The sequence below is a fragment of the Lemur catta genome, chromosome 8 (assembly GCF_020740605.2).
Source record: "Lemur catta isolate mLemCat1 chromosome 8, mLemCat1.pri, whole genome shotgun sequence".
Classification (NCBI taxonomy): domain Eukaryota; kingdom Metazoa; phylum Chordata; class Mammalia; order Primates; family Lemuridae; genus Lemur; species Lemur catta.
In genome coordinates, this window is record NC_059135.1 from 87,029,597 (window position 1) to 87,053,133 (window position 23,537).

The 23,537-nt window shown below is 40.2% G+C and overlaps 1 protein-coding gene across 8 annotated transcripts in view; it reads left to right on the plus strand.

Moving 5' to 3' along the window:
- The window catches only part of NCKAP5 (NCK associated protein 5), a 768,565-nt gene that overhangs the window by 580,973 nt on the left and 164,055 nt on the right, over nt 1–23,537 (plus strand). For all 8 annotated transcript variants that reach the window (XM_045560321.1, XM_045560316.1, XM_045560320.1 and 5 more), the window contains 3 exons: nt 3,277–3,345; nt 14,453–14,491; nt 22,298–22,417. In XM_045560321.1, the coding sequence (XP_045416277.1) occupies nt 3,277–3,345; nt 14,453–14,491; nt 22,298–22,417 (228 nt within the window). The remainder of the gene's footprint in view (nt 1–3,276; nt 3,346–14,452; nt 14,492–22,297; nt 22,418–23,537) is intronic.

Here is a 23,537-nt window from a genome sequence, read left to right on the forward strand (position 1 = left end):
CTGGCTGTAGGGCAGGGCTGGAAAGTGAGAGGACCCCAGGTGACTGTCTCAGAGCAGTGACAGCCCTGGGGAAATGGAGGTGAAGGGAAAAGAGGAGGCACCATGTGGAGATGTGGTTGTGAAGGGAAAAAAGAAGAGGGGAGATTTCAAAATTCTGTAGAAATAAAAGAGAATATAGGCCAACCTCCCTAACCGTCATCTATTAAAGAGGCTGAAACAAGAGTGGAGACAGGGTAGCAGAAGCCAGTGTGGACATGATACGCTCTGATAAAACAGAAAGGATGCACCTAAGAAAATGGTAGGAAAAAGGACAAAAAGGGGAAAAGGTGATTGTTGCATATGTGAAAGAGGGAGTCAAAGGACACCATTTTAACTAGACAGTAACGAATGCAGGGAGACGGAAAAGGGGATAGTGACACTATTAAAGAACCTGCAAGAGGTGGACAGGAACAGGGTAGGAGAGGGAGGGTACTTCACTGAGAGTATACCTTTTAGTATAGTTTGACTTTTGGAATCACGTTAATGTTTTACATATTCAAAAAAGTAAAATGAAGTCAAGGAGAGAGGAAATTAAATTTGAATATTATCAGAAAAAATGAACTGAACTGAATTTCAAATGAATAACATAACCACACTAAGGGGAAGAACCAATCTAGTAGCTTTTGAACACAGTATTTTTACTATGTACCTTCCTTCTAAAGAAAAACTGAGAACAACTCCTGGTACTGTTTTTTTGTAGTGTAACAATTTTGTACACATGGTGGAATTGAACAAACCAGTAAATACCATGATGTTGGGAGCCTGTGTTCTCACCATACAGAAAGGAAGATACAAATATGAAAAGAGGAAGGCAAGGATGAATGGCAGGGTATGGGAGGGGTTTGGGGGTGAGCGTGTATGTGTGTGCACACGTGCATATGCAGGGCTGGAGTGGGGAGAGAAATCCTTCCAGTGAGAGGAACTGGAAACAGTGACTCCTCAGTAGCAATTAGCACATGTTAAAACCCAGATCTTGGTTTCTAAATAGCATTTCCCAACTACAACGAAGGTAGGATTCCTTGGAGAAATGGCTGGGTGAGGAAACGACAGGGTGAGGAAAAAGCAAGATGGGCCTGGAACATCTCCCTGTGCCAATAAAGAAAGTGTTTTAAAAATGACAGATACATGTCAGAAGGATATGTATCTTAAAAGAGCTTAAAAGAGCTCGCCTGCCCAATGCTGGGGCGATTGCAGTTTGAATATGAAAATTAATATTGATAGTAATGACTCAGAATCCTGTGATATAAGAATCCCTGTATTTATCCTGATAAATACATAGGAAAAGCACTTCCTTGTGATTGAATGTAAACTCATAGATGTAGACAGAATAATGGAGTTAGAAACCACCATTTGTAATCTGGGTAATCATCGATTCAGGCAAGAATCATCAATGGTGGCTGAAATAGTTGGGTGAAAGTTTGATGAGCAATAGGGTATTTTCATAATCTCAGAGTATCTCCCCACAAATTACTTATTAATTACAGAAGGAGAGACTAACTTTTCAGGGGAGAGATGTGGCAGACCCCACCTTAACCAAATGATGGAGGTTACCATGCCCAGCAACAGGACGCATGTGCACCGTGTGACTGGTACCGTGTGACTGGTACCGTGCACCGAGAAGGGCCCCACTTTGCTGCTGTGCTGTTCCTGCCTGATCTGCACGAGGGAGCTTCAGATAAACCCAAATTAAGGGACATTCTACAAAATAACTGGCTTCTCCCCAAAAAGGAAAGGAACAAACAGGAGAGGAGAGGAAGAAAACGAAAGCAGGGGAAGGGGAAGGGAAGAAGGAAATCAATAATATAAAAAGACAAAATGACAGATTAAAGGATATCGGATGAATGATAATGACAGTTGAATGCAGTGCATGATTGTGGATATAATTGTGGACTGGAAAAAATTGCTATAAAGGACATTACTGGGACAGTTGATGAAACTGGAATGAGGACTATAGATCAGATTGCGGTACTATATGAATGTTATATTTTCTAAAATAGACAACTACACTGTGGTTGTGTAAGAGAATGTCTTTGTTATTCAGAAATGCACGTGGACATATTTAGGGATAAAGGGCATCTTGTCTGCAGGTTACTCTTGAGGTACGGGGCAACAATTTGAGTGGGAAGGAGAATGGCAGATGTGGCAAAATGTTAACAATTAGTGAATCTAAAGAGAGGGTATGTGGGAGTTCTTTATACTATTTTTGCAAATTGTAAGTTTAAAATTATCTCCAAATAAAAAATTTAAAAACCTGAGGGGAGAAATTATGGGGAAAAAAAAAAAAAAATGTTGATCTTTGTACCACCTAAAAATCATACTGTACTTTTGAAAATGCTGATTTGGAGCACGGTACTCCCACTTCCAAATGTCAAGGGGAGTTACAGGGAAGGGGTAGGTAGAGCCACATGTGCTCAAGGGGTGTGGGTGTGGGTCCTTGGCACAGTGCTGGAAGGGGTGACGTTGCACAGTTCAGGATTCAGACAGGGGCCCACGGTAGCTTCAGTAGAAACAAGTCAACAGATAGGGAAGGAAATTCCCAGGCCACCATTTCATGCTCCTTCTAAAACCTGCTGTGCTTGCACTGATTGCTTTTATTTCCCCCTTGCTATTCAGCAGAGTAACCTAGTAACCATATTCAACGTTCACATACCCAGACGGCTCTGAGGAGTATGAAAGCAGTAACTTTTAAAAAGGAGGAGTGGTGAGAGAGAGACTTAGTATAGTTCAAGTCTTACATTTCTCATTATCTTCTTATGTTCAGAAGTCATTGATTAACAATGAAAATAACATATTTAGTTTGCATTTGGAATTCTGCTTTCAGGACTTTACCTGTAATATTTTTCTGTGGCCTAAACAAATATTAGGCTGTGAGACTGTGACACATCTTAATGAAGTGGATTAAGGCATTTCTTACATTTACATTTTCACAGAACGAAATAAACATTGTAATCTTTTTACAGAACATTCTCACATCAAGCCATGATTTGATTTCCTACCTGTTCAGAATATCAAGTTTTGGGTTTCTTTAAACTGTAATGTATTCTTGTGAGCAAGTTGGATAAGACAGAAGTTATCCCTGAGATATTTATAATAGTACATAGAGCAAACTTGTCAAAGGTACTTCTAAAAGATTGTTTTGGATCCTGAGCAGATATATTTAGTAACTGTATTGAATAAGTTGTCACCTAACACAACATTTCATTGATTTATTTGTGTTATTTTTGTATCTTACTGCAGGCAGAGAACTCAGCCTTGGCTTTGGAAAATGAAAATCAAAGGGAACAGTATGAGAGATGTCTTGATGAGGTAAGAAGGATGGAGAGGCTCCTGTTCAGAGGCCAGACTAGTTAGGGTGCCCTTAATCAGATCTTAGTACACGCGTGTTACCAGCCTCCACAGAACCTTAGAGCAAATGAAAGTTGTCAACACGTGGCCATTGGAAAGGATGGATCAGTGTATGTGTGCATGCACGTGCCTGCATCCTTCCCTCCCTAATTCCCTATACTGGCATCTGTATGCTCCCTTTGGCTATTGTTTAATATTCTGGGGCCACAGTTGGGGTGCGCTTCACTGTATGATAAATGTCTTCTGTCCAGTAAGCGTGATCCCTATGGATGAGATGAGAAAAGTCAAGTCAAGGCATGCTGCAGCTCTAGGTGGACGCCATTTCTGAAAAAGCAAGTCCCTGATAGAGGAGGTGGAGACAATATTCACAGTTGACAGCCAGAGGGAAAAAATCCGTAGATTGAGGACACGCCAGGAAGAGAAAGGGAAGTGAGAAAGAAAATTTGAGCAGAATGGAAGAAGATAGGGCCTCACACATGAGTAAACCCGATAAATATTATTTGATGATAATGAAGGATGAGGGCAAAGATGGTGGGCTTTTGAGAGTTTCTGGGAGGTGAGGGCAGAATTGGCATGTGTGCAGATCCCTCATCCTCCCCCCACAGCATCAGGGACCACACCAGCAATCCATGCTGTGTCTTCCTGCTGGGATTGGCCATGCACCTCCCTGACATGTTCTCACCTAAGACCTGTCGGTGACTGGAGTCCTTATTTACATGGCATAACTCCTTTAGTTGTCTGTCCAATACCCTAAAACTCAGTGTTCTGAGAGATTCCATTTCAGATACATTACAATGTAGCTGATGCAGATTTTAGGGGGGTGGGGAAGAAAAACTGCATTTAATCTAGTTCTATTACTTTACCAGTGGGAATTACCAACATATATTGTCTTTTTCTCCCTGCTAACCATTAGGAAAACCTTTTCCAACAAATTCCTCTTGATATTTCCTGCTCCCTCCATTCCTCTCTTCTCCCACACACTATCCCAGAGGTTGATTAAGAACCCTGGCTCAAATCCCAGCTATGACACCGGTCCACCCCTTGATGCCTCTCTCCAAACCAGAAGTACTTTCTCTCTGAGTTTGGTGGTACTTGGTGCTGCCTCACACTAGTGGTTCTTAAAATATCCCTGGACCAGCAGCATCAGCCTCCCCTGGGACCTTGTTAGGAATGCAGATTCTCAGGCCCCAACCCAGACCGACAGAATCAGAGACTCTGGGGTGGTGCCCAGAGATCTGTGTGTCAGCAAGCTCTCCAGGTGATGCAGATGCACCCGACGGTTTCAGCAACTGTCCACATAACACAGACCACTTTGTATTAGTTACTTATATGTGGTTGAAGAACTCTCAAAATATCCCCAGAAAAATTATCTACTTGTTTAATATTAGTTATTTTCATTTTTTAATATCCCCAGCCATATACATTGGTTACTCAAGCAAAATGGTGTTTGCAATTCTCTTCCCTGTCAGAACTTAAGAAGACCAGAAGGATCTTTATGATGTCCAAAGTTCAAAGAATCACTAAAGTGAATTGACTCTGACATGGCTCAGAGTCTAGTGAGGCCAAGTTCAGCATCCCTCACCTCTGCTCCTCAGGCTCTTGGTCCAATCAAAGTTTACAGCAAGAAAGACCAAATAGATCCAAGGATATTTAAAGAAACACACAGTGCCCTTGGGTCCTATGTATCAATCAACAGTTTCACATTAACCTCCTGCACAGAAATTTCTGAGGAGACTTTATCTGTATTCAGAGTCAAATTTATGTGATTCATACTATAGAAAGTTCTTGTTTGTCATGGTTCTTCCACATGTCCTCTCCTCCTTCAATCCAAAAGCTCACAACATTTCAGGGAAACTCAGAGTCTATTTTCTGGGTGTGCCCCATGCTTGCATTCTGTAGGTTTATCAGAGTGTATGGGGCAAAATGCAAGTTTTCACCCACAAAATCATTTTGTATAATGTTTCCACTGAAGACAGACGTTTTAGAGGGAAAGTCCCTCTGTTCTTAATTGCAACAATTAACTGTTGCCAAAGAGGTGACTTGCAGCAAAGAACCACCTCTGAGCAATACAAATGTTCTATATTCATGAATACTGGCCCCTGATTACACATGCCAGTTGTTTTGTAACTAATTGCATGAGGGTAGACAATCCATTTCCATGCGTTGTAAGAGAACACTCTCAGAGGGGTAGTTGAATGTAGTAATAATGCCAACTGGAAATTCTTTTCAAGGCATTTTATACTAATTAGACAAACTAACAAGGTAAGGCCTCATGTAGGTTATTTCCTTGCTAGTGGGTTTCATAAAACATAAACGGGTGGATAAAATGTCAATTTAAAATGTTCTTCAGGCCAGGCACCGTGGCTCATGCCTATAATCCTAGCACTCCAGGAGGCAGAGGTGGATGGATTATTTGAGCTCAGGAGTTCAAGACCAGCCTGAGCAAGAGTGAGGCCACGTCTCTACTAAAAAAATACAAAGAAATTAGCTGGACAACTAAACATTTATAGAAAAAATTAGCCAGGCATGATGGCATGTGCCTGTAGTCCCAGCCACTCGGGAGGCTGAGGCAGAAGGATCACTTGAGCCCAGGAGTTTGAGGTTGCAGTGAGCTAGGCTGGCACCACGGCACTCCAGCCTGGGCAACAGAGTGAGACTCTGTCTCAAAAAAAAAAAAAAAAATGTTCTTCAATCCTTTTTGCGCCAATAGTTATTTTCTGGGAAATGGAGAACACATTGAGGATTTGGGGAAAATACTTTGGAGTCTGAAATTCCGCATGTGTGTTCTAATAAAAGGATGTGTTTATTCAGAAGGAAACAGATCCACATCCCTAGATACACACAGACACACACCCACACAGCCCTGACCTGCTAGACGTGCACACACACAAGTGCATGCAGAGTCTTCACCATCACCTCTGCTGCTTCCTAGCTCATCTCCTGGCCTTTCAGATACAAAGGCAAAACCAAGGATTAATCTCATTTTCCCTTAGGAGTTTGAAGGGTTTTATGTTTGAATCTAGTTTCTTAGTCTAGCTGTTTTGACAGGCAGTTTACTAGCAAGTAGTGAATTTCTATTTATTCACAGCATTGCCTTGGTCACAGTTCCTTTCAAACCAACTATACCTAAGTAAAGAAGTCTAATGACACATACAAAATCGGTAAAATAACATCTCAAACCACTGCATTGCATTTGGATGGATTCAGTGGTGTCTTATAAACCTTTCCTGGGTGTCAGCCTCACCCAGGCCTAGGAGCTCACGGTGCTCCCAGCCTGGCAGAAGTGAGATGGATGGATAGTCGTAATGAGATGAGAGAAATTCACAGACAAATAAGCTGCCCATGGGACTTTGGGAACATGGAGTGCAGTCACCAGAGGGCAGGGGGAGCCATGGGTGGGTGAGCAGAGAAGGGGCAGAGTTGGAAAGGGCATCTTCAGCAGAAGAAGCTGGAACACGTGAGGTTTAAAATCCCGAAAGCCAAGTAATTCTCATCCTTACCTGCTCGGTGGACTTACCTGGGGCCCTTTAACCACTGCTGGCTGAGTCACACCGCAGATTCCGACCTGATTCTGGTCTAGGGTGGAGCCTGGGCATTTAAGTTTTTTAAAGTGCCCCAAGGGATTATAATACTCAACCAAGGTGAAGAACCACTGCAATGAGATTCTGTGAGTGCTGTGCTTTAGAGAGCATTTTCAGAAATTTTCAGTAGGAGGATGAAAGCTCTGTCCCCTAAGCTTAGATACCATGACAGAAGAACACAGACCCATGTAAAAATTTCAGCTTAATACAGATTCCTCAATGATGTCTGAGTTAATACAAAGCTACAAGCAAAAAAACTAAACCATATCCCAGGGTTTCTCAAATTGTGTTCCTGGGAGCCCTCTGCATCAGAAAGATGTGTGGTGATTGCTAAAAATGCACATTCTTAGACCTCACTCAGCACTTCCCAATCAGTATGCGGGGAAAGGAAACTGGCAATTTTCACAAACATTCCAGAGGGAGATTTTGCACACAAAGTTGGAGAAACCACCCTCCCCACCAGATTATAAGAGCTGGGCCCCAGCCCCTGTCGTCAGTGAGGATGCCAGAGTTGAGTTCTTCTCCAACTTCCACACTTCAGCACACAAGGCCATGGAAAACCAGACCTTTGGATAGAGAAAAACACCAAAATTTCATGTAAACCTAGGCTAAATAAAGGCAGAAGTAAGTTGTTAAGAACAGGTCTTGGCCGGGCGCGGTGGCTCACGCCTGTAATCCTAGCCCTCTGGGAGGCCGAGGCGGGTGGATCACTCGAGGTCAGGAGTTCGAGACCAGCCTGAGCGAGACCCCTTCTCTACTAAAAATAGAAATAAATTATCTGGACAACTAAAAATATATATAGAAAAAATTAGCCGGGCATGGTGGCGCATGCCTGTAGTCCCAGCTACTCGGGAGGCTGAGGCAGTAGGATCGCTTAAGCCCAGGAGTTTAAGGTTGCTGTGAGCTAGGCTGACGCCACGGCACTCACTCTAGCCTGGGCAACAAAGTGAGACTCTGTCTCAAAAAAAAAAAAAAAAAGAACAGGTCTCATCTGTCCCTCTGACCGACATGCTACATGCCTAGACTGTATTGTGGAATCATTACCAGGATATTCTTATGTATATCCCATGCCTGGGCCCTACGTAATCTTTAAAAATCAAAGTCTTGATAGACATAGATGGAAATGAGCCTCATTATCACTGTCACATGCTCCAAATGCCCATTTCATGAGCTGGTCATGAAATTAACAGATAATCTACTCTTTCTTGTCTGCCCCAGACTCTAACCACCTTGAGGCAGCACCTATTAGGTCATTAAATATGAAATGTACAATTTTGAACCAAAAGTGTAGTTTATTACATCTCAAGTAAGAAGCAGTACAGTTAATCAAAGTATGCACCTAAACTATCAACGCAGTTTTGCCATCTTAATGGTAGCTTGTTTATGCCAGCAGTAAAGAATCCTGGAGAATGAATGGTGATGAAATACAAAAGACATTTTCCACGGCTTGTTGAGAATTAAATATATTTCCTTGCAAGAAGTGGTCTAAAGCCTGGAAGAAGTGGTAGTCAGTTGGTGCAAGATCTGGTGAATATGGTGCATGACAGACAGTTTCCAAGTCTAGCTTCTGAGGTTTGAGCAGCATTGTTTGTGTAACATGTGGTTGAGCGTTGTCTTGCAAGAGGATTGACCTGTCTCTATTGACAAAACTTGGCTGCTTAATTGCAAGCATCCTCATCATTCATGCAGTTGGTTTCAGTAGACAGCTGCTGTAATCGACTGACCAGGTTTCATGAAAGCTGTAGTGGATAATACCAGTGCTGGACCACCCAACAGATATCATTAGCTTTTTCTGATAAATATTTGGTTTTGGACTGTGTTTCAGCACTTCATCTTTATCCAAGCATTGTGCCAAATGCTTGTGATTGGCAAAAAGAATCCACTCTTCATCACACATAACAATACAGTGTAGAAATGGTTTACCTTTACATTGTGACAGCAAAGAAAGGCAAGCCTTGAGATGATTTCTCTTCTGATGCTCAGTTAATTCATGCAGAAACTATCTATCAGCTTCTTGACCTTGCCAATTTGTTTCAAATGATCCAGTGTTGTTAGATTAGTAACATCAAATCTTGCTGCTAATTCATAGGTAGGTTGAGATGGGTTTGCTTCCACTGTAGCTTTCGGCTCATCATTTTACACCTTGGTCTCAGGTCACCTGCTTGGCTCATTTTCAAGGTTAAAATCACCACAATGGAACTTCTCAAACCATAGACATACTGTGTGTTCGTTAACTACATCCTTCCCAAACACTTTGTTGGTATTTCAAGATATCTGCACTATATTGGTTATGAAGGAACTCATATTAAAAAATAACATGAGTTTTTGACTTATCCATGGTTTTACAAAAATTGCTCTTTAAAAAAATTTGACAAATAATCACAAGCCAAAACATATATTTGAAAGACTGAGGATGTACCTTCACAATAAAAATAAAACAAGAAGTGTCAAAGTGAAATGTCAGAGCTATCAACTGTCAAACTTAGTAAAATCAGACATTTCATAATTAATAGCCTAATACATTCTGTTGCCCCTTATTTCTCCAGAACCCAGAAGATTCTTGGCCCATGCTAGGTGTTTTATGCATATATGTTGAATGACTGGATGAATGATTGGAGAGTATCGGCAGGAAATTAATTTCCAAATTAGTTTTTCCCAAAATTCCACATACATATTTAGATTAATTTCTCTAGTTATCTCTTCAGAGATGAACACTCATTTATTATGTGCCAACCTAAAAGATAATCCAAAGACTAAATCACCTTAAAAAAATAGGAGACCCACTTAAAAGACTGATTTAAATTAGAAGAGACCACGTAGGCTTTGGATTAGGAAGACCGGAGGTTCAATCACTGTTACAACCACCCTATTTCTGTGTTCTATGGGTCAGTGTATTATTATTATTCCAGTTTCTTAGTTTCTGGTGTGTATCTTACAGGATTGTTTTATAAGATAAATGAATAATACAGGCACTTAGTGACTTATATTTGTACATGTATATTATGTGTACATAAACATATACCCCTTATTCCTTTACAAACAAAAGCCCTTATTCTTAAACCATTCTTTCTTAACTGTTTACTCGAAAATACTCTCGGAAGTTTGATCTGATTCGCATGTGACATTTGTGGGGTGACTACTTTATATCAGGTCGCATTCTAGGTGGTTTTTCTGATTATGTCTATCATCTCATGCATTTTTCACAACTTCAGAGGTAAACAGTTCTCCCATCTCATGGCTGAGAAGAGGCAGATTGTGCTCCCTTCCAGTATGTGGCAGTGTACAAAAGTACAAAATTAGCATAGCCAGTCTTTTAACCAAAGTCTTTCTTGTGATCTGGTCCAGTATTCCTCGTGCTTTCCCCCAGCTGCCTCAGCACAATAAACCAAGCTCAGAAGTATATATAGAAAACTTCTCCAAAGCACATTTTCAAGAACACGTGCTCTTTGGACCAGGTTTTTAAGTTAACCTGCTGACATGACAGTTGCTTTGGGTGATGAAATAGCACCTGAAAGTATGGAAGCGAGACCACCAGGCAGGAGGAGACGCCTGTCAGAGATCTCTTGAGTTGTTCATTTCTCCCACCCATCAACCTGAAGCTCCCTGCCCTTGGCTATCTTCTCAAAGTGGTGGGAATTGGCTTCCTCTCCGAATAAGCTCCCTAGTGTGGCTTCTCATTCAATCTCAGGGATTGTTTTGAAATAAAATAACAGACAACTCCACGGCCTCAGCTTTTCCTCCCTCTGCCTGCCCCCTTCCAGGGGAGTAGAGTGGAGGAATCAAGACCCCTGGAAGTTTGGCAGGGAGGAAGAGTGGCCAGGTGTCAGAGGAGCTGGCTTGTCTGAGAGAGTCCTTACTGGGAAAGAAGCAAGCAGCGTACTTGGGCCCTCTCCTGGGCATCTCTGTCTCGCCTGCGGGCCTGCTCCATCTCCTGAGAGCCTGAGGGAGGTCGTACAACAAGCCAGGCGCTTGAGGACTACCAGCTTCGCTCAGTGCAGCTGGAGTCCCTCTGGCCCAGCCCAGCTGCTATTTTTTCATTCTTCAGAGAGGAAAGCCGGCAGGTGACACTGGAAGTGATTTGTTCTCATTAGCTGGGCCTGCGGGTATGTGATTATTTGTAACTCAAGTGCTTAGGGCGTAATGCTGGGATGAGGGCAAGAGGCATCATTCCGGGCATCATCCTGCGAGTCTGTTAGAGGTTACAGGCACAAGTTCCAAACAACTATTCTATTGATGCATCTGGGAAGTTACCTGTTAAAAGCAGTGACAACACCTAGGACACTGCCATTATAGACAGTACAGAGGAAAGCATTTGTACAACCTGCCTGCTCTTCTGCAAAGAACCTTTGAGTCCTCCTGGGCAATATAACCCTATGTCCGTAGGTAAAGAAATAATGCATTTGTGTATCTTTATTCAATTTTCAGGTAAAGCAGACAGTCGTCCAAAGTACATGCCAGAAGGAACTGTGTCAGATGTAGAGTCTGTAAACCTATAGGGCAACTGGCTGGATTGCAGATATATAACTTGTTTCCTCCTGTGGGCTGTTACAGTTAGGGTATTAGTCTATGTCTCCTGTTAAATCATGGACAGAGCTATTTTATGTGACTGCTGTTATACAGAATGGTTTAAGTGTGAGACCAGCTGGGAGAAAGAAAAGAAAATGTGGATATTGGGCAGTTTTGTGAGAATGTAAATCAAATCCAAAGTTTGAGATCCAAAAGAAATAAGTTATTTATGGTATGAATTAACTTTAGTTCATTGTTCCTGATTCAACCTGCATGAATAGTTCTTCTGTTATGTTTTATTTGCCAACAATAAAATAAGTGATATATAGTGTGACTTTAAATTCATAGTTATGAATTGGAATGAATGTTTAAAAACTGAAAGATTTTCACAATTACACTATTGGTCAGTTTGTGGGAGCTGAATAACAGTTATTGCTGTTGTGATCACTTATAAAGAAAGTGATAAAGGAAAAATAAGACACCAGTTAATGAAAGTATGGTTTATTTTGGTCAATGATAGTTCTTGAGTATACTTGAACTTCACTGAAAAAATACCTAAGAATACTTTTTCTTCAAAACCATAGTTAGTTTCAGTGAAAGGCCTTTCTTTTTTACTTAATGTCAACAGTGTAAATTTGGAAAGACTTCTGATGGAAAAAAAAAAAAGCCCTCTTGTGTATACAGTTTAACTAATCAATTATGGGCAATCTGATTCTAGTCATTTACTGCCGGTGGTGTGAATGCCTTCTAATCAAAAGTTGATGACAGCCTGTGTTTTAATTTTCTATGAGACTTATTGGTAGCCAACTGTCATTAAAGATGTGCTATTTTGCCAATATTGAGTCAAGAAACAATTAAGCTCCATGAAAACATTCTTACTGTATAATCTGTTCCACTATACTAGACAGGGAAACAAGTACAAATGGTTTCGGCATCACCAAAAATAAATTTGTTACCGTGGGAAAAGAGGATGAACGTGTGTCCCTCAGTCTTTGGTTGAATGTGAGAATTGCCATGATGATTAGGCATTTATCACACTGTGTTCTCGCCAACCTGCTACCCATTATCACTCTTTGAAGTCAAAAACTTCAGGGCTCAGTCATCTAGCTTTGCAAGTGGATACTTAGAAAATTTATATTGAATAAATGAAGGAAGAAATAAATGAACCAGAAATGCCTTATATCTGGAATATAGTTAGAATATAGAATATAGAATATAGGCTCAGTCATCTAGCTTTGCAAGTGGATACTTAGAAAATTTATATTGAATAAATGAAGGAAGAAATAAATGAACCAGAAATGCCTTATATCTGGAATATAGTTAGATAGAATATAGTTAGATATTCTGACTTGGTCTTTAATGCTATCAATTTCAGTTATCACACTAAATGTTTACAGTTTATGTATTGGCTGAAAAATATTACCTACTTTACCTGTACACCTTAATTTTATCAACATAAGCTATGTGGGCCCATAGCTTCAATGTTATATTGAAATTTACTGGGTGATTCTATGTCAAGTGTTTTAAAATCTGTAGATGAAATAGAAGTCTTAGCACAAATACATATGGAAATGATGAATGGTTATCCAGAGAAAATACCAGATCCTTGAAATACCAGAGACATAGTATGGGTTTTACATGTGACCCTTAGCTGGGATTGTGTTATATGCCTATTCGTAAACCAATCACTGAAAAGGAATGGAATTGCCATGATTGGTTTAGATCTGGGCAGGTGGGAAGGGGGCAGAGGGGATGGGTAAATTCTCACCTAACTGGTGCAACGCTCCCTGTCTGGGAGTTGGGCACACTTACAGCTTTGATTTGGGCGGTGCAAAGGCAATTTATGTAACCAAAGCATTTGTGCCCCTGTACTATTCTGAAATTTAAAAAAATAATAGTAAATTTTTAAAAAGAAACAAACCAGAACCAAAGACAAAAAAAAAAAGATTCACTGCCTTGGGCTGAGGAGGAACCCAGCTTGCCTTGCTGCCCCGAGCTGTCTGATACTTGAAGAAAATTAGGGTTGTTAATATATTAGCAAGAATTATATTTGGTTGTATATTGGAAGAAACTCAAAATAATGGTGACTTTTATTTCTTTCTCACATAGAAGTTCTGTAGATAATACAGCTCCATGACATCATCAGGACAAGGCTTGTCCTATTTTTCTGCCCAGATACACTTCATATGTAACTTCCATTGTCAAGGTAGCTGCTGCAGCTCCAGCCATTACTGTAATTTCATGTCCCAGACAGAAAAAGGAAAAAGAAGGATGAGGCCCCTTCTTCTTAAAGACTTCCTATAAATCCCAGAAAATAGTCAACTTCTATCTTATTGGCCAGAACTTTGTCACATGGGGACACTTAGCTATAAGAGAAGCTGGCAAATGTAGTTAAATGTGCCCAGCCGAAAGAAATTGGAGTTTGTTACTCAGGAAGAAGAAGAAAATGGATGCTGGAATATTCAACTACCAGATTCTGCCACAGGTAGCAGTGACTACAGGATGGCATAAGTGAAGACACTGAGGTTGAAAGCAGGGTACGTAGGACACAGTGATTTTAAGCAGTGGAATAGACAGCAAAGGAATGGAAGGAGAGGCAAAGGACATTGTAAATCAGCAAAGTGTAGAAACTGTGTACAGATAATTAGGATTGTGTTTTGTACTATATCATTTTTTAGCCTTCTTGGAGTACTTTACATATGAAAGGATATTATTTTCCAAATATGGAAATGTGAAAGTCAAGGTATGAATGATCTTTCAAGCCTAACCATCTTAATTAGCAACAAGGTCACCTTTGGAAAAAGCAAAATATTACCAAGAAGGATAGGCTTATTATGAAAAGAATACAATCCTCTGGAAGTGGAGGAAAAAGGCAAATGAGATGCTAATTAGCTACAATAAGCTGTGGGAAACTTATGGGTACATTAGAGTCCGTACACATAAAGTCTCATTAATGGAAACTTTTTTCTTTATTTTTTAAGGTAGCCAATCAAGTTGTTCAAGCTCTGCTCACTCAAAAGGTAGGTCACTTTCTGTCTTTGGTCTCTTCAGGGTACTCATCTGACTAGATTAGGAACTCATGTTGTCAAACTCAGAAATTGTGATTTCATAGATGCAATGCTTTTGTATTTATTCACTTAGGTTAAAACCATGTGGTTTTAGATGGCACATGAAGTAACATCAGTGACCAACAGAATCATAAAATTCAAACTCTTGGTAAAGTGATAGAAAGCCTTGTATAGAGGAAATATTTCTATGTACCCAGAAGAATAGCCAACCTATCATTTTTATTTAGTAAATTGCAAACTTTAAACAAGTTGGTGGATTCTTCCAATTCCCATAAAATGAATATCCTCCTTGGGACGCATTAACAGAAGCCTAAAATTCATCAAGAGATCTTTGAGGTTAGGGAAGTGATTTAATTTCTCTGAGCTTTAGTTCCTCTTCTGCAAAGCAGGAACAATTCCCACCTCCCACGATTGCTGTGGTGATCCTGTGAGAGGAAACGTTTGAGCAGTTCCCATAGGAATCAGTTTGTGGTAATTATGAAACAAATGGTAACTACTGCACATGAAATTTCTGTACCTGCTCCTCTGTTCCATCCGTATTCTGCCTTCAGACAATGTAAGATCACATCTTGGGGGCATGCAGGGTAAATGCAGGTCATCGTTTGCCCAAATTTGGCTTGTTTGGTAAATTTTACTGCATGTTTCCCATCTCTTGCCGTAATGTTTTTGAGAATTCTATTAATTAAATTCTATTAATAGTTCCCTCGGATTTTGTTTATTTTGATTTCTTTCTCTGTAAAATGGAGACTCCTTTTCCAAAAGGAACTCTTAGATCATGCAGAATATTCAGGAGGATGTGACTAATGAGAGCAAAATAATTTATTCCATTTTGACTTTCTTAATTGAAAATAATTTTATTAGAGTTTGGCTGCTTCCCATGCAGATAAATAGATATTATCATTAATTTATACCATACAAGCATTGTGATAATATATTTGCTAGATTTTCTCCCCTACTACTTCTGTCAAAATGTCATGCTTCCTTCTGCAAATAATTTTAACTGCTTCCTATTTTATACTAACATGACATAAGTAAAGAGATTTGAGTACACTTATGTGAGTTAGAATTAGGTTCCATCATGACTGACAGAGATCCAAAATGGGGGATTGCTTAAATAAGCTAAAATGTCAGTTCTTTCTCATATATAAATCAGCAAGTAGGCATTACAGGACTCGTATGGTAGCTCTGTTCATAAAGTTTATAGAGTCCCTGGCTTCTATTTTGTTATTCCACGTAATGTGGTCCCCATTTCCAAGGTCACCTCATGGTCCAAAATGATTGCTCTAGCTCTGGTCATCACATCCATATTCCAGCCATCAGGAAGGAAAAAAGCTGAAGAATATGAAGAGGGTAAAGGACATACACACCAGCTGTCTTTCAAAAGAGACTTCCCAAAGCTTTCAAACATCCCTACTTACAAATCCTGGAACAGACCTTAAGTCACACAGCCACACCTAATGAAGCTAGCAAAGAAGTCTTTGTTCTGGTGTGTGCCCAGCTGAAAATTGATTGTCGTATTTCTGTGGAAGAAGGTGAGAAACAGATATTGGAGGGCAACTTGCAATTTCTGCTGCAACATTTTTGAATGCCTTTTCTTTTTCAAAGGCTTTAATTTCTGACTTGTTTTCTTCCTGTTGGAAGGTCTGTGCTCATTTAATTTCACATCTAAGGAATGAAGGGAGTGCGGTGCAGCTGTGTGTGCAACTTTTGACTTGCCTGTCTCTTTTAATGGTACCTCAGGAAAGAGACAAGGAAGCCGTCTGGTACAATAAAAAGGAAAACAGGACCCTTCAGGTCAGCTACAAAAAATAGCTACACAAATTCAAGTAATAACTAGTAAACAGATAAATCTACCTTGGTACAGTGAAGCAGTGAGACGCAGAAAGACGTGCTACTGTGAGATAGCATACCTCAGGGACACCGTGAGGCAGGAGGAGAAGCCGGGGGCTTTCGGAGATTCCAGAAGAATGATGTTCTGCAGAAATGCATGCCTTCCTGTTTTTATAGGAACTGTAAAGTTGCTGCAAAAAGACTAAAATTTCTTTCTAATTAAGAGTACAATATAGGAAATAAAATGTACTCCAAATGCAGATGAGAAAACAAATTCTGAAGAGGAACATCAATGACACAGAGTAAAAACAGAAATCTTGAGTGATTTATTCAAGTCACAAAAAAATCCTTGAGATGAAATTACAGGTATAACTGTGCAGTTTTAGAATATATCATTTGTTATGACACAAAAGCAAATCCACCATGGCTTCGGCTCTTCACTGGGTAACCAAAAAAGCATTTCCCATGACATATCATGAATCGGCCCAGACAGGCATCCGGGAGTAACAGAGTCTACCAATACTGATAGAAAAAAAAATTTATTTCCATAAACTTACCATCTTCTGTTAAATATACATATACTGCCCTAAATCAACTAATTCAGTTTATCTCAAAAACCTGTGGATTCTCTTAAGAGAGCAGACTGTACCCCCTTAGATCAATAATGCTAAAGTGACAATATTAAACCCAGCTCTCTTTCTTTATGCCTCCAAATCATAGGTCCAAGTCTACAAGTGCAAGTGAAATCAGTAATCCAGGCTAAATGCATATTTTTGTCTGAAATATATTTTATCTTTATTAAGTCAATTACATTTGCTGACAATTTAACTCTCCTAGGTTTTTCAGTGGTTTTTGTTCTATTTTGTTTTGTTTGTCCCTAACACCAAACTGGGAAGGAAAGCATTTTCCTTGCAATTATTTTCTCCATATCAGCAATCTCAGTCTTATCTATATGTTCTTTGGAATAAACAAATATTTATATGGTGTTTTTTTCTTCACCTTCATGGAATAAGGCTGGTATATGGTGGAGTCCAGCAGTATAGCCATTCAGGTAGAAGCAGAAAACAGTTTTACAGCTTGTAGCTGAAAGAACTCCAAACTGCTACATATTTCCCTTGTAGGAGGGGCAGTTGAACCATCTTTGTCCCCTTCTGTCACAATGGTCTATCTATCATCTGGTTCCTGAAGAAGGTTTATATTTACCAGGCACTTATAAGCAGTGAGACCCCACATCCAGCACTTTAAATGCACTAAGTCATTTTGCTCTCACTGCAGCACTGTAAGTTAGGACTAAGAAAATAATTTGCCCGTAAGTCCAGTTGCTAGGCAGCAGCAGAGCCTGTGCTGTACCCTACGGCTGCTGCACTGCGAACCCCATGCTCTGACCCACTGCCCCATTTTGCCTCCATGATCCCATCCAGTCACTTACTGTTTTCTCCACTGTAATTCAGTAGGACAGAGAGAGATGCCATGAACATCAACAGATGGATTGAAATCTGATGGTTAGATATGCTTGCAGGTAATAAAACAAAAGGGCAGGGTAGCCAAGGGACTTCTTAAAACTTCTGGAAGCATTGCTGGTCTTCTCTAGCAAGAAGAACATTCAGGTTCTGACATGTGTGGAGTAAAACTGACTCTAAATTTGGAGTCAAGCTTTCTAAGAATCAATCTTATTTTGAACCCTGGAATTTCACAATTGCCAGGGACCTTAGAAGCATTTAACCCTGAGGTCAACTAGCTTTGGTAATGGGCTCAGTTCACCAAAATTTCATACACTGTTTAGCCATCACCCAGATTAAAAATGATTTAATCTAAAGACCTTGAAGAGGAAGGCATACAGTATACAGTTTGCCACAGCACTCGCCACTTCCTGTGCATTATCCCGATTCAGTCACACATTTATGGCACCTGGCTTGCCTCTTAGACATCTGATGTTAAAACCCTTGGTCAGTCTGAGACGTGACCAGCCTTTTCCAGAAATGGCTTTTATTTTTACAAAAGTCTTAGCATTTACGGCAGAGATAGGCATGTATCAGTGAAAGCCGCGGAGAAGGGATGTGACCAGAAGAGGCTGTTAAACTTCAGGGAAAGCACAAGGTGCACCTGGCAGGACATCCCACGAAGCAGCCCAGACATCACTCTCTTGAAAAGCCCAGTTTGTACAGTGCTTCAGTTTACAGATGAAGAAACTGAGGCCTAATCAGAATAAACCATTTCTTCAAGGTCCTGTGGATAATGAGGACCAGAGCCCAGGCCCCCCAACCCCAAATCCGGTGTATTCCTATGGCAGACACTGCCTCTGAAATAGGCATACCACTATAATATCATTGTTACAGGCGAAAATCAGATTTAAATAGTTTTCAACAATACTCCCGTGGTAATGTCAGTATATGTCCTGCTTCTAAGCAATCAGTACTTTCTTAAATTTACCTCAGCCTGGAGCTAATAATGGTTTTACTCTTAAGTGCATAAAGTAACTGAACTCCCATAGGTACTGTATAGCAGTGGGTCCAGGATCTTCTTCAGCCCAAGTACAGGTGAAACTTACCAGGTGTGCAGATCCTCCAGGGAAATTGTGGTTTGGGATCATTATGATGGCCAGGGTCCTTTAGACCAGTGTGTCACTTTGCTCAGTGTATTTTGCTCTCACCTTTACCTATAGTCCCTCAGTCTCTGCTTCTAAATGGTAGTGATGTGCACATTGCAAGAAAACCAGGTCTGACTATATTCTTGAACCTAACACTACTGTGCTTTTTTTAAAACATGAGATCAACTGTAGTCAAATCTTTGGCATTATTTCCCCGTGATAAAATTATACATCATGCCCCTTTTTCCATATCAGAAGACATAAACCTGTGCTTTCAGCGAGATCCTTTTGTTGAGGCCTGAGACCTACTAGGAAGGCACAGAAGAGGAAGAAACATTGTGAGAGAGGACGGACAGTCCAGGCCCTCCCATGAGCTGTGGTCCCAGACTACGGCATCTACACATGGGAGAGTTCTTTCGTTTCTAGAGCCTCACTTGGGGATGCTATCTAAGTCTTGCCTCTGTAACTGACAGGGTCAGAAGAGCTGCTCTTGTACCCAGCCTAAATATGTCACATGTTCCTGTATGTTAGTGGGTTCCTGTCGTGAGCACAGAGGTAGCTAAGACGGTTGCTGCCCCCTCTGCCCAGTAACCACAGCAGTGGTCAAAGAAACAGTTGTTTCTCTCTCTTTCTGTCTGTCCACTCTGGTTGTGTTTATGTGTGTGCACAGGGGCACACAAGCATAGTTTTGATTACAGTACCTTGGGAAGCTAACTGGCATCAGTTACTATCCACAGCTTGACAGAAGAAAATAAAGATATTAAAAACAATGCAACCAATTCTTTTCTGTCTACAGAGTTCAGAGCAGCTCATTTCTGTTTGACAGTGATTGTAAGACCAAGAATGTCACATTCCTAAAGCCTCCCCTGTCCTCCTCTGCCATGTGCTGAGCTGGACAAGCCAACTGTGATGAACAGAGAGTTCTCAGGTTCGATAAATTGTGTTCCTGCTGTTGAACTTTTACCATGCCTTAAGTAATATTAATAGGAACAGCCATTGAAATCTGGGCACTTTTTATAAAAACTCTCTAGAGTATATTGATTTTTTTTCTTTCATTCTTTCTCTTTATTTTATTTTATTTATTTATTTTTGTTACCCCTCTGAAGAACTTCCACAGTTGTTCTCAGTTTCCTTTTCCTTTGCAAATCCACACTTGTATGCCTCTGTTTCCGTCTCCCCACCTTGCAAAGGAGAATGATTGTGTTTTCCCACCCAATAGGTGCTATTAATATTTACCTACCTCACAGTCAAGTTTTATTAATTACTTAATTAGCAGTACTGAAAACAATTAGCGTTTGGGAGCCAAGAGTGTTACATACATGCTAAGAACAAAAATTAGTATAAGTAAGACAAAGACAGAAGTTCCATTCTAAATAAAGAAAACAAATTTAGCCTTTTAATTTGAGCAATGAGTAGGCCCTACAGTGGCCTCTGCCAAGAAGCGTGTTGCCGACAAGTATAGATGCACATCCCTGCTTCTACTCTCCTGCATCTTGTACCCATGTGCCTTACTCTGAACATGACGTTTGTAGGGACAAATCAGTTGAAAACATCCTATGCATAAGCTTTACCCATTTAATTTAAAAAGGTGAGAAGAGTAAAAACTGTGCAGTGGGCCATACGTTGACCTGTTTCTTTGCCCTAATTAAATAGAATTAACAATAACCTACTGGATATAATCATGTTGTAACGCCTCAGAAGTCAGATCTCTCTAGCTTCACAGTTAGGTTGATACGAGGTTATGGAACAGCCCACTCCCCTTTGTGACTGCTATTTAGACCCTGGGGGTCAGAACTGTTGACCAATGCTCTCTCTTGCCTGCAGAGCTGTAAGTAAAGCCAATAGCATCCACATGTCAGAATACATAGATCTACAAACTAGAAGTGTTGGGAAATTTAAACTCCCTGTATCTCACCAATCACTATAGAACAGAATTTCTCATCATACTCTCCTGTAGCAAAATAATTGCAAATGCTTATTGAGCTCCTATGATATGTGGCACTGTGCTAGGTGATGGAATAAAAAAGAGTATAAGGGCAATATGCTTGTGTGGTTGTTTATTTCAGTATCTTCTTGTGCTTGCCTGGTGAGAAACATGCCATCTAATTGACAAGATAAGTCTAGAGCACACAAGATAAAATGAATACAAAGGAGTATATGCTAAATGTCATAGAGGAGGCATTGAGGGCTAATTGTAGTTCAGAAAACAAAACAGTCCTTGGAGGATACCAGGTAAAGTGTCATCAGAGAGGTGATACAGTTTGAATTGGATGTCAATCAAAGTGCCAAAGATGGACTGGAAGAAGGAGGTGGGAAAAAAAGGACAAGTGATAGCGGGGAAGGGAAGAGGATGGCAGGAATGCTTAGAGCTTTCCAGAACAACAAGCCAGACCTTAGTCCTTTGCAGAGTAAGAATAGAAGACTTAAAAAAAAAAAAAAAAAAACCCAAGAAATAGTGAAAGATAAAGTTTGAAATGTAGAAAAGGGTCAGCTTTTGAAGAACCTTGAATTCGGGCTGTATTCTACTGGGTATGTCTTGAAACCCCATCAAAGAGGATGTAGACATTTAAGTACCACAAGTACCTTTACCATGGTCAGTTTGGAAGGCAGTTCCCATGGGTCAGCTCCCTCCTATGAGCTGGGGAAAAGGTCTCTGTGGTGTCTGAACTATTCAAAAGAGCTGCTCCAAAAGGATGCCAGGGTGGGATCACTGTGCTTCTTCCCCAGAACTGAGACCAAAATGCCCCAGAAGATATGGAAATCCACTAGTTCAGAGGACGTGCAAGTTATAACTGGCCTCTTAAAAGCCTTAACTTCATAGTTACTTCTCTCCCACTAAATGCATCACTGACTCTATTAGCCACAGAGCCAAGAATTTCTACTCGTTTCCACAAATGACAATGAAAGTCTCCATCAAAAGTGATAGTTTCTTTAGTTCATCAAATCTCTATTCACTGCAAAAACATTGGTGTTGTCCTCGTGGTTTGTGCTTTATGATTGCTTTTATGAAGACAGTGAAAAGGCAAAATATATAGGTGGAAACTTAAATTGACTTTATATCGCTAAGATTTATTGTCTTCAAAAATAGCATGCTAGATTAATGCATTTCTGATTTCAAGTTGCTTTTTTTAAAAAATTGGTCTTCCTTGCACATAATAATTCTATCAGACCATGGTCTGTGGAAGAAAACGCACTGTGTGTGATTTGTTTCTGGGACCTTTGAAGAATAAAAATACTATTTTTCACTAATGTGTCTGAAATATTGTATGTATATATGTAGTGATAATATGCAAAACATCCTTCAGTTAACGAGTTTTGCCCCTTCACTGTGTGTGTTGTAGGATCTAAGGGAGGAATGTGTAAAGTTAAAAACGAGAGTGTTTGATTTGGAACAACAAAATCGAACGTTAAGCATCCTATTCCAACAGCGTGTCAGACCAACTTCTGATCTGCTCCTGCAGGTATGTGCTTATCTGGAAAACTGTCTTTGTACTGAAATGCTATTGATAGGAAGTTACTTAAATGCAGAAGTTCCCAACATCTTCACGGGCAAAGACATATTGCATCAGAACCCCAATCCTTTCTTCTCTCAAGATACGTCATTAAAAATGAACATCTCTTAAATTCTTGACTTTTTAAAGCTATGTTCAGATAAAGAAATGCAGCAACAAATAATAACTAGGTAAAAGGGACAATCAGAAGAGTCCTCCAGTAAACTAGGTGGAACAATGGAGTGGAGTTCGGAAATAATTGATTGCTTTGGGGACTGGTGTTAGTAATCTTGCATTCTGTGATAAGCAAGGAAGAGTTTTATGTAATGCCAAAGCACATTTCCTTATTTCAAATGCTTTATTAATCAAAAATACAGCTGGGGTTTGTTTTTCTTTCATATCTCTCTCTTTGCAGAGTTTCTCCTCACAACACATTTCTTGTATACTGTCTCCGTCTTTTTACAGGTTGTCTTTGTCTAAGTTCTCTCACTGAACTCTATGTTTACTTGCCTTCATAACACGGAAAGTTGTGGAAAATCAAACCATTGGAATCATTTTGAAGCTGTTTGTGACAAAGCACTAGAGAATATGTCCCACTGCAGGGAGACACATGAATTGGTAGAGGGGGCCTGAGGGCTCACCTTTGCTGTTTCGATATTTTTTTTTCTGATCCTATTAATGTGTATATTTGCTCACACAAGCTCCCATGAGCTTTGCTTGGAGCCCTTCTGAAGCTGAGCTGTCAAAGGCTGCACTGAGGTTTCACAGGGGCAGTGTTCAATGTACAAAGGGTAACCTACCACTGCTTGGTCTAATTGGCTAAGAGGAAGGTCCTTCTCCAAACTCTGATCATCTAGACTACACTATCAGCACGGTAACCACTAGCTATGTAAAACTATTTAAATTTGCATTTTAAAAAATTTAAATTAAGTTCTATGTCCAATTAGCTACAGTTCAAGTGTTCAAAAGCCACATGTGGCCGGCGGCTTCTGTGTTGGACAGTGCATAAGTAGAACATTTCCATCATTGTAGAAAGCTGTACTGGACAGTATTTTTTCCAAGTGGTTGAGACTGTGTTGCTAATTTACCC